Source organism: Salvia splendens, chromosome 22 (genome assembly GCF_004379255.2).
Source record: "Salvia splendens isolate huo1 chromosome 22, SspV2, whole genome shotgun sequence".
Lineage (NCBI taxonomy): Eukaryota > Viridiplantae > Streptophyta > Magnoliopsida > Lamiales > Lamiaceae > Salvia > Salvia splendens.
In genome coordinates this window covers 524,330-541,330 of record NC_056053.1, presented here as the reverse complement: position 1 = coordinate 541,330, position 17,001 = coordinate 524,330, and the positions used below count along the sequence as shown (strand labels likewise).

At 41.1% G+C, this 17,001-nt stretch overlaps 1 protein-coding gene across 1 annotated transcript; it reads left to right on the top strand.

Annotated features, from left to right (window-relative positions):
- Nucleotides 1-4,833: 4,833 nt before the first annotated feature.
- Nucleotides 4,834-14,095, top strand: LOC121785970 (cytochrome P450 71A6-like). Its single transcript, XM_042184465.1, has 2 exons — nt 4,834-5,750; nt 13,406-14,095. Exons 1-2 carry the CDS (start codon nt 4,857-4,859, stop codon nt 14,015-14,017), a joined length of 1,506 nt encoding a protein of 501 aa, XP_042040399.1. The 5' UTR covers nt 4,834-4,856; the 3' UTR covers nt 14,018-14,095.
- The last annotated feature ends 2,906 nt before the right edge of the window (nt 14,096-17,001 follow it).

Here is a 17,001-nt window from a genome sequence, read left to right as displayed (position 1 = left end):
ATATTAAGCAAGGCAAGCTAGAGGATCGGGCTCTCAAGTGCATCATGGTGGGATATCAGCCAGGAGTTACGGCTATGGTGTGTGGAACCTGGAAATGGCAGAATTGTTATAAGTAGAGATGTCATTTTCTGGGAGCATGAGCTGCCTTTCAAGAAAAAGATTGTTGTTTCTGAGATTGAACATGAAAGAGTTTCTGAGGTTGAAATGGAGCATGGGGGAATTCAGCAGAGTAAGGAATCTGAAGTTACTGATGCTGAGCAATCTTCACAACAGACACAAACTTCCAGTCCAATTGCACCAGGCAGTTGGAGACTAGCCAGAGACAGAGTCAAGAGGAATTACAAACCTTCAACTAGATACTCTGATGCTGAGTTCTTGTTCTTTTGTCTGATAGTGGCAGAGGACATAGAGTATTCTGAGCCTAGCACATATGAGGAGGCTGTACAGAGTAAGGACTGGGAGAGTTGGATGCAAGCAATGGTGGATGAGATTGATTCACTACTTAAGAATGGTACTTGGGTGCTGGTGGGGAGACCAGATAGAAGGAGAGTAATACGCTGTAAATTGGTCTTCAAGAATAAGATAGAGGCTGCTGATGGTGAAAGGATCAGATACAAGGCCAGGCTTGTTGCTAGAGGCTTCACACAAGAGCATGGTATTGACTATGATAAAGTGTTTTCTCCGATGGTGAAGCATACATCTATAAGGATATTGTTGGCCATTGTAGCTAAAAAGGATTAGGAGCTTGAACAACTTGATGTCAAGACAGCCTTTCTACATGGTGATTTAAAGGAAACCATATACATGGCTCAACCTAAGGGATTTGTGAAATCTGGAGATGAGAAGAAGGTTTGCCTATTGAGAAGAAGCATATATGGTTTGAAGCAAGCTAGCCGTCAGTGGCATATGAAATTCAATGATCACATGGTCAAGAGTGGTTTCTTCAGATCAGCATATGATGACTGTGTCTACATAAAGGAAGCAGGTGGAGCTATGGTTGCTTATCTACTCTTATATGTAGATGATATGTTGTTGGCTGGGGCTGACTTACAAGAAATTCAGAAAGTGAAAGTTGATCTTCAATCTGCATTCGAAATGAAGGATCTAGGACCAGCAAGAAGAATTCTTGGCATGTCCATAATAAGAAAGAGGGAGAGCAAGAAGATCTAGCTGACACAAGCTGACTATGTATCAAAATTGATCAGCAAGTTTAAGATGAATAATGTGAAGGAAGTTTCAGTGCCAATGGGACAACATTATAAGTTGACAGTGGAGCAAGTGCCAAAGTCTGAAGAAGAGAAGAGAGAAATGCAGAATATCCCATATGCAAATATTATTGGAAGTGCAATGTATGCAATGATCAGTACTCGACCAGATATAGCACAAGCAATTTCTTTAACCAGCAGATACATGTCCAATTATGGGAAGGAGCACTGGTCTGCTCTGAAATGGCTGATCAGATATCTTAAAGGGGCTACTAATGTTGGAATTCTGTTTGATGGAGAAAGGGTGACTGAGAATGATGCACTAGTAGGCTGGAGTGACTCTGATTTTGCAGGAACCTGGATACTAGGAGATCTCAATCAGGATATTTGTTCACTCTATTCGGTTCTGTGATAAGCTGGAAAAGCAGCCTTCAAGGAGTAGTTGCCTTGTCAACCACAGAAGCTGAGTTCATGTCTTTGACAGCTGTTGTGAAAGAATGATGTTGGCTCAAGGGAATTCTCAAGGACTTCGGCATAAATCAGAAGACTATAAGCATTGGTTGTGACAACAACAGTGCATTATGTTTGGCAAAGCACTAAGTATACCATGAAAGGAGTAAGCACATTGATGTGCGGCTACACTTCATAAGGGAGAAGATTGAGGAAGAGGAGGTGAAAGTTTTTAAGGTTGCTACTGCTGAGAATACAACAGATATGTTAACAAAACATTTGCCAAGATCGAACTTAGACATTTGCATGAAGCTGGTGAATCTGCAAAGAGGACTCAAGCCTGCATGACAGTTGAACCATCAAGGTGGAGTTTGTGAGGAGTTGATGGATCATCTGTGGTAAAGAGCATGGATAGCTTAGCTGCGGCCCGAGAGCTTAATCAAGCTCATGAGCATAGGAACGTTCAGGAGCCGTAGGATTAGAGTTAGTTAAAGAAGATCAAATCTGAGCCATTGATCTTAACTAGCCGTTGTGTTCAAAGTTAGTATAAGAAGTCAGTTTTAGTTGTTGAGTTTGTTATGAAGCTCAAAGTGTATTCTTAAAATTTCAATAAGAGTTTTCTCGGTTTCTCAATTGTTCTTCAATATTCACAAAGATCCTAACATTCAAGAAATTCATTTCCATCCTTGACTGCTAACTTCTGTAATGTAGGTCTGGTCCAAATGAGACCGGCCTATGTTGACATTTATATGGGCTATTTAACTGCCTATAAGCAATGTAAAGTAATCCCTTCGTTCCAAGTTACTTGAGTCATTTTCTAATTTATGAAATTTTCAAGTTAATTGAGTTATTTCTATTTTGCCACGTTCCATGTTACTTGAGTCGTTTTCTAATTTATAAAATTTTCAAGTTAATTGATTCATTTCTATTTTTGGCAAAATGTAACCATCACTCTTACTTTATTCTCTCTTCATCTCTCTTATTTTATTCTCTTTGACTTTATTCACCATCACCTTAACACACTATTTTTAACCTCCGTGCCCAAAAGAAACGCTTCAATTAACAAGGAACGAATGAAGTATATTGTATGCACAACTAAATAGAGATGTAATTACTTCATGATGTCAATTTTTTTATGGCAGAAATAAAAATTACTAAGCCCAAATATAGTAAATACACTCTCCCACTAATGGAGGTTATTTTACTAGAAAACAACCATTAAGGCAAAAAAGGAAAAACAAACCTTAATCTCTCTATCACATTATACCACAGCAAAAAACAAAATTCTAAACTTTTCTTTTATTATTTATACAAATTATCAAGTTTTTTTAGATTTTAAGAGATTATTTTGTGCAAAAATGTACGCCATCAAAAAAATACATATGCAAATTATTTTCTCAAAATTTCAAATTCAAAATTTAGAATATATAATGTCTACGAAATAAATTTTAATATCCGCCTGCTTTGCTTTCACGAATTCCAATAATAAATTCGACATTTTTTTTCTTTTATAAATAGGCCAAAAAGAAATTCGTGGTAATTTTTTTGGACGGATTGGCATTAGTTCTTATAGCCATGCGACCCGAGGTTACAGTGGTCCAGATTTGGTGTCCCACTTCATCTATAAATTTATTAATTTTGACATGTTTTTTTTTAATAAATTGACTTAGAGAATGTGAGGGAGTATAACCTTTTATGTACTATGATGTCGTTTGGTTGCCATGACTAATATCATAAGACTATCCATCTAGGATTAAGTTGTGAGATTATTTTAGTTGGAGGGGGAGAATATGACTAATTATCATGAGACTATCCATCTAAGATTAAGTTGAAGGGTTCAATCTTATGAACTAAACATGATACATATTTAATCATGGGATTTAATCTTGCCAACCGAACACCCCCTATATATATAAGATTATATGGTACCGGTATTTAAAAATAAGACTGGATTTCGACTACGAACCAACATGTCTGATCTAATTTGAACATAAAAACCGTTTAATAATTGAGCCATCAATATGCTGCATTGATGTAGTTTTGAAATAATGTGTTGTTTAGTGTTCATATTACTGTAATTTTTAGCTTAAAATTTGCAATTGTAAATATATTACGATATTATATAAGGCTTGGATACTATGACTTCGAACTCTTTTATATAAATAGTTCATGAAGTCGTAGAATATATTTTTGGGGTCTCAATTAAGGAGTGATTTGTAGCACCGGAATATGAAGCAGATGCCGAGCTAGAATATTATTGTGGACAAGAAAAACACAGAAAAAAATTATCTTGGACAAAAATTAAAAGACATAGAAAATTATTATATTTTAAATAGGGACATTTATTGAATAGACTAAATATATTTCCTTATCGGTTTATATTTTATGATAATTTGCAAATACATCTTTAAAATATTTTAGTATCTCAAAAATTGAAATATTTCAATTTAAATGGTGTGAAAGTTGGAAAATAAAATTAGCTTAATTCTACTAACGAATTTGACTACCTATGTTCATATACCCAAAAATTTAGAGCCAGCCAAACATATGGGTCATCAATCATCATATTTGCACAAGATAATGATATCTAAGATGAGAGTAATTACAACGGCACCAAACAATGCCGTTGTAGAAGAGTGAGGCAATCGCCCACCTATGCAAACTATAGAGCGATCCTAACTGCATGGACGGATCTAGGATGTAGCGGTCATTCAATATCCTCACATATGAATAAATCATTTATTATAAAATTTAATTTATTTTTTACAGAATGTCCCATGTAGTAATATTTTTGTTTGTCTCGGTATAAATTTTTGGCTCCATCCTTACCTGACCATATGATGAAGGCCAATCTAGTCGTGCCATGTGGCACTTATGGTTGCTGAATTTTAATTTGTTTCCTTGTACTTTGTGATTTTTAATGTTTTCCTATTTAATTGTTAGTGGCAAAAAATGAATTCCGAGAATATTAGAAAAACACATTTATATGATGGTTTTTTTTCCAATTATGTAGTATTTTATTTTAATTCAAAATTATTAATTTTAGATTGGGCCATGGTAAATTAAATATCAATTATGGAACACTGAATTTCATCCATATAATACAAGCCTACCCCTATTTCATGAAATAAATATTTTCATGCACTTTGTAATCATATTATTATTGCAGGGCGTCCATAGCATCCACACAAGCAAAAAAGTATGGTTTCCATCTCACATTTGTTGGTTGTGCTAATCTCCACATCCCTCTTCCTCTTCTTCCTCCACAAATGGCGCCGCAGCCATTCTCCACCATCCCGGAAACGCCTGCCTCCGTCTCCACCAAAGCTCCCGTTAATCGGAAACCTCCACCAGCTGGGCTCAAGCCCCCACAGATCCCTCCAGTCACTCTCCCGCCGCTACGGCCCCCTCATGCTTCTCCACTTCGGCAAGGTCCCTGCCCTCATCGCCTCCTCGACCGAGGCTGCGTGCGAGATCATGAAAAACCAGGACCTGATCTTCGCAAACCGACCCCAACTCAGCATCCCTGGCCGGCTATTTTACAACAACCGGGACGTGGCGTTCGCGCAGTATGGAGAGTACTGGCGGCAGATCCGCAGCGTATGCGTGCTTCATCTGCTGAGCAACAAAAGGGTTCAGTCCTATCGCCGCGTGAGGGAGGAAGAGACTTCCCTCATGGTGGAGAAGATCAGAAAATTGGGTGCTTCTTCAAAGGCCGTGAACTTGACGGACGTGCTGACGTCTATGACGAATGATGTGATTTGTAGGGTAGCGTTGGGGAAGAAGTTTGGTTTGGGGAGTGCATTCAAGGAGACGTTTGCTGAGTTTGGGGTGCTGTTGGGGGTTGTACCTCTGTGGGAGTACATTCCATGGCTGAGTTGGACTAGAAAGTTTGATGGTGTGGATGAGAGCATTGCGAGGGTGGCTAAAGCCTTTGATGAGTTTCTAGAGGCTGTGATTAAAGAGCATAGGGTTAGAGAGAGGAGAGAGGGTGATGGTGGTGACTTGGATTTTGTTGATATATTGCTTGATTTCCAGAGAGACAATGCCAGTCGCTCCCCTGTTGAAGATGACACTATCAAAGCTATTGTCCTGGTAAAAATACTTCTCTTATAACTTGATAAAGAGAAAAAATATTTGACGTGATATATGTAAATCAATTAGTATGAGTTTAGAGTTAAAGTAAATTTACAAGTTATGTTGGAATCGTGTTTGGTCGATGGACTTTGACCAATAATAAATGTGACGAGACATTTAATTTTGTAAAATTAAATGCAATAGCGACGATCTACTTTCGGAGTAGATGATCGTGGTATATTCATTTTCTCTAAACCGATTCCCGGTGAGTGAGAAATTATGAATTAAAGTTTGTCACACTTGTGAGCTATAAATGAGCTATGAGATAAAACCAATGGATTAATTAAAAGAGCCAGTTATCCCATATTGGTGGAGAGAACCTTATTAAACATGTGTTCAATAAGATGAATTATTACGTGTAATAATTATAGTGGACTAAGATGGGCAGTAGAGCCCATGCGTGCACGCTGCCCCGTCGCGAGCCGCGAGCCGTGCTCAGTGCACCGTGACCCGTGCCCCGTCTGCCGGGTGCCATGTGTCAAAAGGTTCACGATGGACCCGACGCATAGCGGGTGCCAAAAGGTCCACGACGGACCCCGACGTACAGCGGGTCCCAAACGGTCCACGATGGACCCCGACGCATAGCGGGTGACAAAAGGTCCCCGATGGACCCCGACGCATCATGTGCCAAAAGGTTCACGATGAACCCCGTCGAGTAACGTGTCCAAATGCATCAGTCTCTCCAGCTCCCGTAACGGGTTGTAACCCCCGACGGTTACAGTCAACCCATAATTGCATGCTTAATGCCTGCATTGATTCCACCTCCATATGCATTGGACTTGGCCTATAAATAGGCATGCATCATTTGCATTCTATACATTAGACACAACACAAGCATATTGTTGCATAGCTCTCCCTCTCTCTTTGCATAGTCTTCCGTCGAAGCTCTGCCCTCGCCATCATCCCGTTCGCCGGAGCTTGTTCTGTTTGCGGTGCTGCAACGAACAAGACGAAGCCGTTTTATCTTTGGGGACGACACGCCAATCCGAGAGCACTACCGGGGCGTATCTCGTCTTGCGGAAAGAGGACTCCTCGACTCGGCTTACATCTTTACGGTTTATTGTTTCGAATTATGTTTTGTAATTTCAATTCAATTTATTTCCGTTTAATTTCTCCATTCTTCATTGGGTTGTATTACGCCCGGCTAGTGTTTATCTCTTGTATTCTAGAAAACCAACAATCGCAAGACGAGATATACTTGCCGTTGAAGAAGGAGATTGGACTTTAAATTGAATCTAAAACTTTCGAAACTAATACCTTAGCGTGGAGATGGATCCCGTCGCTGCGTTCCCCTCCATGCCCATTGTTCCTCCGCTGGGTCCCCGCTGTGACAGCGACTCCCGTCGGGTCCCCGCCATGACCAAGACTCCCGTCGAGTCCACATCATTACCCTTGATTACCCAAGCGCCTTGAGCGCTTACTAACCCATTTGGGTCGACTGGTGCGTCCACCTTGAGTGGCACCGATGGTTCCACCTATGTGGTTCCGAGGATCCTTGATTGGATCGGGTGTTGGGCCCTTCGGGGTCAACACGGTGTTGGAGCCTCCGGGGCCAACACGTAAATGACGGTTCCACTGTTAGTGGTACCATGAGATCCTCCAACGGATCAAGTGTTGAGGCCTTCGGGGTCAACACGTGTGTTGGGGCCTTAGGGGCCAACACGAGAACTAGTGGTTCCACGTTAAGTGGCTCCATAGAATCCTTTAATGGATTGAGTGTTGGGACCGTCGGTCCAACACGAGAGTTGATGCCTTTGGGATCAACACGACTGACTCCAATGTGGGGGAGAGACCTCGTGAATGGTCAATGATAGGGAAGTCCTATGGGACGTCTCCCGTCGTCCCCACGGATGGGGTCGTTGGGCGTGTCCCATTGGTCTCAAGGGACGTCTCCCGTTCGTCGGGAGACATGGGTGACAGTTTACTCCCGTTCGTGCCTTAGAAAATATTGGAAGATATTTGGCACACGTTGGTCCCAAGGGACGTCTCCCGTTCTTCGGGAGACATGAGTGACATTCAACTCCCGTCCGTGGCATGGGAAACGTCGGGAGACATTTCTCACCCGTCCATCGCCGGGAGACATGGGGAGACATTTTGCTCCCGTTAGTGCCTTAGAATGTGTCAGGAGACATTTGTCACACGCTAGTCCCTGAGAAAATGTCGGGAGACGTATGACACACATTAGTGTCGTGGGAAATGTCGGGAGCAAATTTTGCACCCGTCGGTCTCCCGTTCGTCGGGAGACATGGGCTCCCGTCGGTGCCCTGGTATATGTCAGGAGAAAATTTTTCACCCGTTGGTCTCCCGTTCGTCGGGAGAAACGGTCTCCCGTCGGTGCCTTGGGAAATGTCGGGAGAAAACTTTGCACCCGTCGGTCTCCCGTTCGTCGGGAGACATTGGGAGACATTTGGCTCCCGTACGTCCCTTAGCAAATATCGGAAGACGTTTTGCACCCGTCTGTTCTTAGGAAATGCCGGGAGACATTTGGCACCCGTCCAAATGTCGGGAGAAAGATGACTCCAAGAATGAAGCTACCAACCAAGAAGTTTGGTGGAGCTAACTTCATCAAACATGACGACGGCGACATAGCCGCCGTGGTAGTCGAGGAAGTCAACCACGTCGAGAAAAAAAAAATGTGGTTGGTATATCGACACGGGCGTCACTGCCCACGTGTGTGCCGGTAGAAGTAAGTTTTATACTTACAAGACTGTTGAGGAGAGGAAGCTCAACCTGGGTACCAAGCCTCGTCGGAAGATGTCGGCGTTGGAGGTATGGTCCTCAAGATGACGTCCGAAATGACAATCACTCCGAAGGAAGTGCTACATGTCCGGACATCCGCAAGAACCTAGTGTCAGGATCAATACTAGTTAATAAGGGGTTTAAACTTGTATTTGAGTCTGATAGGTTTGTCTTGTATAAGTTTGGAAAATCCCTCGGAAAAGGTTATGTAACCGATGGGCTTTTCAAGCTTAGTGTAGCAACTCGCAGTGTTGCAAAGCCATTGGCTAATAATAATAAAGCATCTACTTCCTCTTATTTGACCGAGTCTTCAAATTTGTGGCATTGTAGATTGGGACATGTAAATTCAAAAGCCATTAAAAGATTAGTAAATTTAGATTTACTAAAGGCTAATGAAGTAGATAATCAAGATAAATGTGAAATTTGTCTTGAAGCAAAAATGACTAAGTTGCCGTTTCATTCGGTTGAACGAAACACAAAACCCCTTGAATTAATTCACACGGACGTATGTGATTTAAAGATGGTGCAAACAAGAGGTGGTAAAAAGTACTTTATCACTTTCATAGATGATTGCACAAGGTATTGCTACATTTATCTTTTAAGAAGTAAAGATGAAGCAATAGAAGCGTTCAAAAATTATAAGAACGAGGTTGAGAATCAACTTGGTTGTAAAATCAAAATGATTCGAAGCGATAGAGGAGGCGAATATGTAGCCCCGTTTGAGGAGTTATGCAACGCAAGTGGTATAATTCATCAAACAACTGCTCCATATTCACCACAATCTAATGGTGTTGCAGAACGCAAAAATCGAACTCTAAAAGAGATGATGAATGCACTGCTTCTAACTTCAGGATTACCACATAACATGTGGGGGGAAGCTGTTTTGACAGCCAACTATATCTTGAATAAGATCCCTCTCAAAGGAAAAGATGTCACTCCTTATGAGTTGTGGAAGGAAAGGAAGCCATCCTACAAATATCTCAAAGTGTGGGGGTGTTTGGCAAAGGTGATGGTTCCTCCGCCCAAAGAAGTTACAATCGGACCTAAGACGGTTGATTGCATCTTCATTGGATATGCACTTAACAGTAGTGCATATCGATTTGTTGTTCACAAGTCTGAAATATCGACTATCACAGTAGGAACAACAATTGAGTCGAGGAATGCTGTATTTCTCGAAAATACATTTCCTTGCAAAGACAAGGAAAAAGTCTCAACCAATTCTGAGACAAGAATTGAAAAAACCACTAGTTCTAAACAAGTGGAAGAAGAAGCCACAAGTTCTAAATCAGCAGATGCGGAACCTGAATCGCGCAAGCGTGCAAGGCCCGATCCAAAAGATACAGTACTAAGACGTGGTAATAGAGTCAGAACCAAAAACATTTGGTCCTGACTACATTGCTTTCATGTTGGATGAAGAACCAACATCGATAAAAGTAGCCTTTGCTGGCCCAGACGGGCTGCATTGGAGAGAAGCTGTTCTAAGCGAAATTGATTCAATTTTGCTAAACCACACTTGGGTGTTGGTAGATCTACCTGAAGGTGCGAAACCTCTAGGTTGCAAATGGGTACTTAAAAGGAAATTTAAGGCCGATGGAACAGTGGATAAGTATAAAGCCCGATTAGTAGTAAAGGGTTTTAAACAAAAGGAAGGACATGACTTCTTCGATACCTATTCACCTGTAACAAGGATTACATCAATCCGAGTGCTTCTCGCTATTGCTGCATTGCACAATCTTGAGATTCATCAAATGGATGTAAAGGCCGCGTTTCTAAATGGTGAACTAGAAGATGAAATATATATGGAACAACTCGAAGGGTTTGTAGTACCTGGACAAGAGAAAAAGGTATGCAAGCTCGTAAAGTCCTTATATGGATTAAAACAAGCGCCATTGCAATGGCACTTGAAGTTTGATAATGTGATGTTATCAAATGGGTTTAAAATCAACGAGTGCGACAAATGTGTCTACATCAAGAGCACTAATAACGGCCATGTTATAGTGTGTCTATACGTTGACGATATGTTAATCTTGGGTAGCAACACTCAAGTAATTAACGATACAAAGGCCATGTTAAAGAGAAATGTTGACATGAAAGACATGGGTCTAGCCGATGTAATTCTTGGAATGAAGATTCTAAGAACTTCTGATGGAATCATCTTAACACAATCACATTATGTTGAGAAGATATTGAATAAATTCAAAGCCTATGATGGCGCGCAGGTTAAGACTCCAATTGAACTCGACGTTCACTTGAGCAAAAACAAAGGCGAGCCCGTTGCACAAGAAGAGTATGCATGGGTCATCGGGTGCATTATGTACTTGACTAATTGCACTCGACCTGACATTGCTTGTGCCGTGAACAAGTTGAGTCGTTACACGAGCAATCCAAGCAAGAGCATTGGAGAGCTCTTGTGAGGGTTTTGAGATATTTAAAACATACTCAAAATCTTGGGCTACACTTCTCGAGATACCCCCCGGTACTTGAAGGGTACTGTGATGCGAACTGGATATCCGATAATAGAGACTCACTTTCAACAAGTGGATACGTCTTTACTATTGGGGGTGGTGCTGTATCGTGGAAATCCACAAAACAAACATGTATAGCCCGATCAACAATGAAATCGGAGTTCATTGCCTTAGATAAGGCGGGTGAGGAAGCCGAGTGGCTTAAGAACTTCCTTGAAGACATTCCATGTTGGTCTAAGCCAGTGCCACCAGTGTTGATCCACTGCGATAGCCAAACGGCTATTGGAAGGGCAAACAATGGCTTCTATAATGGTAAGTCTCGACATATACGTCGACGACATATACGTCGACGACATAACACCGTGAGACATTTGATCACAACAGGGGTGATTACAATTGACTATGTGAAGTCAATAGATAATCTAGCGGATCCGCTAACCAAAGGGTTAAACCGTGATCAAATGAATAAGTTGCTAGAGGGAATGGGTTTGAAATCCACAAACTAAAGAATTATCATAGTGGTAACCCAACCATGATGACTGGAGATCCCAAGAACTTGGTTCAAATGGACAACTAAGCTATGAGAGTTCATGAGAAACACTCAACTATATCTATTCCCTAGAGAGCAATAGAGTGTTGGAGAACTTGCCTAGTGGTAAAGGCTAAGTCTATGACTTTTAATGGTTCTTAAGGATCTCAAAGAGATGGAGTTCTCAAAGAGACCAAGTATGGCAAGGTACTTGACTAAGAATCACCTATGTAAGTGCGAAGTGTGGTCGCTTCATAAAACACACTTATGAATCCAAAGTGGTGTCCAAGACCGCAATGGACACAAAACGTGAGAACGGATGAGGTTGAGGTGTTTAAGTGTTGACACCATTGTCTCGGTGCACGCTGTGGGGGAATAGTTCAAAGCATCGCGCTACTAAGCCGCCTGTGTATCCGATGGTGTTGACTATGGATGGTTCAAAGCAAAAAACTACCAATCCTTATGCTTACATACCTCTTGAGGGTTGAGCTTGTGTCTGCATACATATGCATTTGGCAATTTCCACTCATGTGGGGGATTGTTGGAATCGTGTTTGGTCGATGGACTTTGACCAATAATAAATGTGACAAGACATTTAATTTTGTAAAATTAAATGCAATAGCGACGATCTACTTTCGGAGTAGATGATCGTGGTATATTCATTTTCTCTAAACCGATTCCCGGTGAGTGAGAAATTATGAATTAAAGTTTGTCACACTTGTGAGCTATAAATGAGCTATGAGATAAAACCAATGGATTAATTAAAAGAGCCAGTTATCCCATATTGGTGGAGAGAACCTTATTAAACATGTGTTCAATAAGATGAATTATTACGTGCAATAATTATAGTGGACTAAGATGGGCAGTAGAGCCCATGCGTGCACGCTGCCCCGTCGCGAGCCGCGAGCCGTGCTCAGTGCACCGTGACCCGTGCCCCGTCTGCCGGGTGCCATGTGTCAAAAGGTTCACGATGGACCCGACGCATAGCGGGTGCCAAAAGGTCCACGACGGACCCCGACGTACAGCGGGTCCCAAACGGTCCACGATGGACCCCGACGCATAGCGGGTGACAAAAGGTCCCCGATGGACCCCGACGCATCATGTGCCAAAAGGTTCACGATGAACCCCGTCGAGTAACGTGTCCAAATGCATCAGTCTCTCCAGCTCCCGTAACGGGTTGTAACCCCCGACGGTTACAGTCAACCCATAATTGCATGCTTAATGCCTGCATTGATTCCACCTCCATATGCATTGGACTTGGCCTATAAATAGGCATGCATCATTTGCATTCTATACATTAGACACAACACAAGCATATTGTTGCATAGCTCTCCCTCTCTCTTTGCATAGTCTTCCGTCGAAGCTCTGCCCTCGCCATCATCCCGTTCGCCGGAGCTTGTTCTGTTTGCGGTGCTGCAACGAACAAGACGAAGCCGTTTTATCTTTGGGGACGACACGCCAATCCGAGAGCACTACCGGGGCGTATCTCGTCTTGCGGAAAGAGGACTCCTCGACTCGGCTTACATCTTTACGGTTTATTGTTTCGAATTATGTTTTGTAATTTCAATTCAATTTATTTCCGTTTAATTTCTCCATTCTTCATTGGGTTGTATTACGCCCGGCTAGTGTTTATCTCTTGTATTCTAGAAAACCAACAAGTTACAAGTTGAATTAACTAATGTCAAAAATAGTGAAAACGACAGTGTATTGTTAGCATTCATTTGTGGCGATAATGGAACATTTTTATGGTTTATATATTGGAGTAAAAAGTAATATATCAATATATTATTAGTGGAGTACTAATTTTTTTGGCTTTGCAGATCTACTTCTTCATTTTCCTGAACTATTTTTGACGCGAGAAACTGATACTATATTTACAGGATATGTTTGCGGCTGGAACTGATACTACATTTACTGCTCTTGAATGGGCTGTCACAGAGCTGATAAGAAATCCATCAACCATAAAAACTTTGCAAAATGAAGTGAGAGAAGTAGTTGGAAGCAAAGACGAAATTGAAGAGCAAGACTTGGTGAAAATGCCTTATCTAAAGGCTGTGTTGAAGGAGAGTCTAAGATTGCATACACCAATCCCATTGCTAGTCCCTCGTGAATTAACTCAAGACACAAAAGTATTGGGCTACGATGTCGCATCTGGTACGCGTGTGATGATCAACGTTTGGGCGATTTCTCAGGACCCATCAATGTGGGAAAAACCCGAGGAATTTCTTCCAGAGAGGTTCCTTGAGACGAGCATAGACTTTAGAGGTATGCATTTTGAGTTGATCCCGTTTGGGGCTGGCCGAAGGGGATGCCCCGGTGTTACGTTCGCGATGGCAGTGGATGAGCTAGCACTAGCCAAGCTAGTCCACAAATTCGATTTTGGATTGCCAAATGGAACGAAAATGGAGGAGTTAGATGTGAATGAATCTAATGGACTCACAATCCATAGAAAGAGTCCTTTGCTTGTTGTAGCTACTCCAAGTGCTTGTTAGGTCATTCCGTTTATTGCAAACATGATCTAATATACATACAGTGACTGCTCGGTTTGTAAGATTATATTTCATAATTAAATATGCATTATGTTTGGTTTGAGATTGAATCTCATAGCTTAGTCCTACACGGATAATCACGTGATAATCATAGCCACCCCTCTAACTAAAATAATCTCACAATTCAGTTTTATACTATGTAAAAAATTAGTTTACTGTTAACTCCAAGGTCTCATCAAAGAAATGTTACAATTTTATTATTTAAATTTTTGTTATTTGAATTATTTAATGTATTAATTTATAATTATTAATTTCATAACATAGAAAATTAAACATCAATTATGGAACACTGTTCAGTGGACTTTCTATTCAAATTAGTAATTTTAGTTGACTTTCTAATCGAAGGCATCTACAAAACACCTATTGCCATTTGCTTCTCCTTACACATTAGTCTCTCCAAACCAAAAATGGTTTCCCTCTCACATTTGTGGGCTGTGCTACTCTCCACATCTCTCTTCCTCTTCTTCCTCCACAAATGGCGCCGCAGTAATTCTCCAGAGCCCCGGAGAAGGCTGCCTCTGTCTCCACCAAAGCTCCCGCTAATTGGAAACCTCCACCAGCTGAGCTCAGCCCAACACAGATCCCTCCAGTCACTCTCCCACCGCTACGGCCCCCTCATGCTTCTCCACTTTGGCAAGGTTCTCGTTCTCATCGCCTCCTCGGCTGAGGCGGCGCGTGAGATCATGAAAAACCATGACCTGATCTTCTCAAACAGGCCCCAACTCAGCATCGCGAGCCGGCTGTTCTACAACACCAGGACGTGGCGTTTGCGCCGTATGGAGAGTACTGACGGCAGATCCGCAGCATATGCATGCTTCATCTGCTGAGCAGCAAAAGGGTTCAGTCCTATTGCCGCGTGAGGGAGGAAGAGACTTCCCTCATGGTCGACAAGATCAGAAAATTGGGTGCATCTTCAAAGCCCGTGAACTTGAGCGACGTCATGGCATCGCTGACGAACGACGTGATTCACAGAGTGGTGCTGGGGAAGAAGTATGGTTCAGGGAGTGATTTCAAGGAGACGTTTGCTGAGTTTGGGGTGCTGCTGTGGATTTTACCTTTGTGGGAGTACATTCCATGGCTGAGATGAATGAGAAGGTTTGATGGTTTGGATGAGAGAGTAGAAAGAGCTGCTAAGAAGATGGATAGGTTTTTGGAGGTTGTGATTGAAGAACATAGGGTTAGGGAAAGGAGAGAGGGAGATGGTGTTGAGCTGGATTTTGTGGACATATTGCTTGATTTTCAGAGAGAGAATGCAAGTCGCAGCCCTATTGAAGATGACACTATCAAAGCTGTCGTTTTGGTATGAATACTTTTCTTTTACCATATGAATGTTTTTGTTTTTCTTATAGAAATACTTTAATTAGGAGTTTCAACGATTTATATTTTTCTCACACAAATATTTTTATATAGTGTCTTAAACCCTGATATCTTCTTACTATGACTGCCCCATTTTGATTGAATATTTCTTTTACAGGATATCGTTTGCTGCAGGAACTAATACTACATATACAGCTCTTGAGTGGGCGATGACGGAGCTGATACGAAATCCAAAAACAATGAAAACTTTACAAAATGAAGTGAGGGAAATAGCTGGATGTAAGGATGAAATTGAAGAGCAAGACTTAGAGAAAATGCCTTAGTTAAAAGCAGTGTTGAAGGAGAGTCTAAGGTTGCATTCGCCGGTCCCATTGTTGGTCCGTCGTGAATTAATTCAAGACACAAGAGTATTGGGATATGACGTCGCATCTGGTACGCGTGTGATGATTAATGTTTGGGCGATTTCTAGGGATCTTTCATTGTGGAAATATCCTGAGGAATTTCGTCCAGAAAGATTCCTGAGAATGAGAATAGACTTCAGAGGTCAGCATTTTGACTTGACTTCGTTTGGGGCAGGCAGGAGGGGTTGCCCTGGTATTACATTCACGGTGGTGGTGGATGAGCTTGCCTTAGCCAAGCTGGTACACAATTTCGATTTTAGATTGCCTAATGGAGCGAAAATGGAGTTAAATAAATGTGAGTGAATCTAGTAGAATCACAATCCATAAAAAGTGTCACTTGCTTGTTGTAGTTACTTCACATGTATTTTAGGTAACACAATGTGAATATTTTAAAAATCGGACTGGATCATTCTGTTCAACTGTGAACTAACAAGTTGCCTAGTCCGATTTAGACATGAAGGTTGCCAAATAACCATCTTGTACCAAAAAAATGGTATTGCAACTCTACCATAATATCCTTGTAGGGATGTATTCAGATTCATAAGTTAAATGGTGTTCAAAATCAAAACACTTGTAGTCCATTGGATATTGTGATCTAATGGTCATATTAATGTCACGTGTCATCTAATAATATAGATTATTAGTCTAATATTGTAACTTAGCTAATAATATACTATTTTAGTCTAATAATGTAGCATTTTAGTCTAATAATGTAGCTTATCTAATAATGTAAAAATGCAACTTATCACAACCATCCAATCTAAGGATCCAATGGCTGAGATTTGCTTTGATTTTTGACAGAATTTCATTTATTGACCATAGTGCGCCCGTATTCTTGTATATTTATGCATAAACTACAAGGGTTTTGATATATGCAAAATTCAATTTTAATAAACAACGCACAACCAAACAACAAACTGAATAGCCAAGTATAGGATTATGTAGTACTAATGTCTAAAAAATTAGATTGGAGTTCAACTACGAATCAACATGTATGATCCAACTTGAACACGAAAACCATCTAATAATTGAGCCATCAGTAAAATTAATGTATTAATGAAGTTTTGAATTCAAATGTTGTTTTGAGTTCAATATTATGTAACTGTGTGTTTAACACTTGCAATTGTAAATATATTTATCTTAAGGCTTAGATACTATATGACTTATAGCTCGTTTATATAAATACGTAGGATATATATTTGGGGTCTC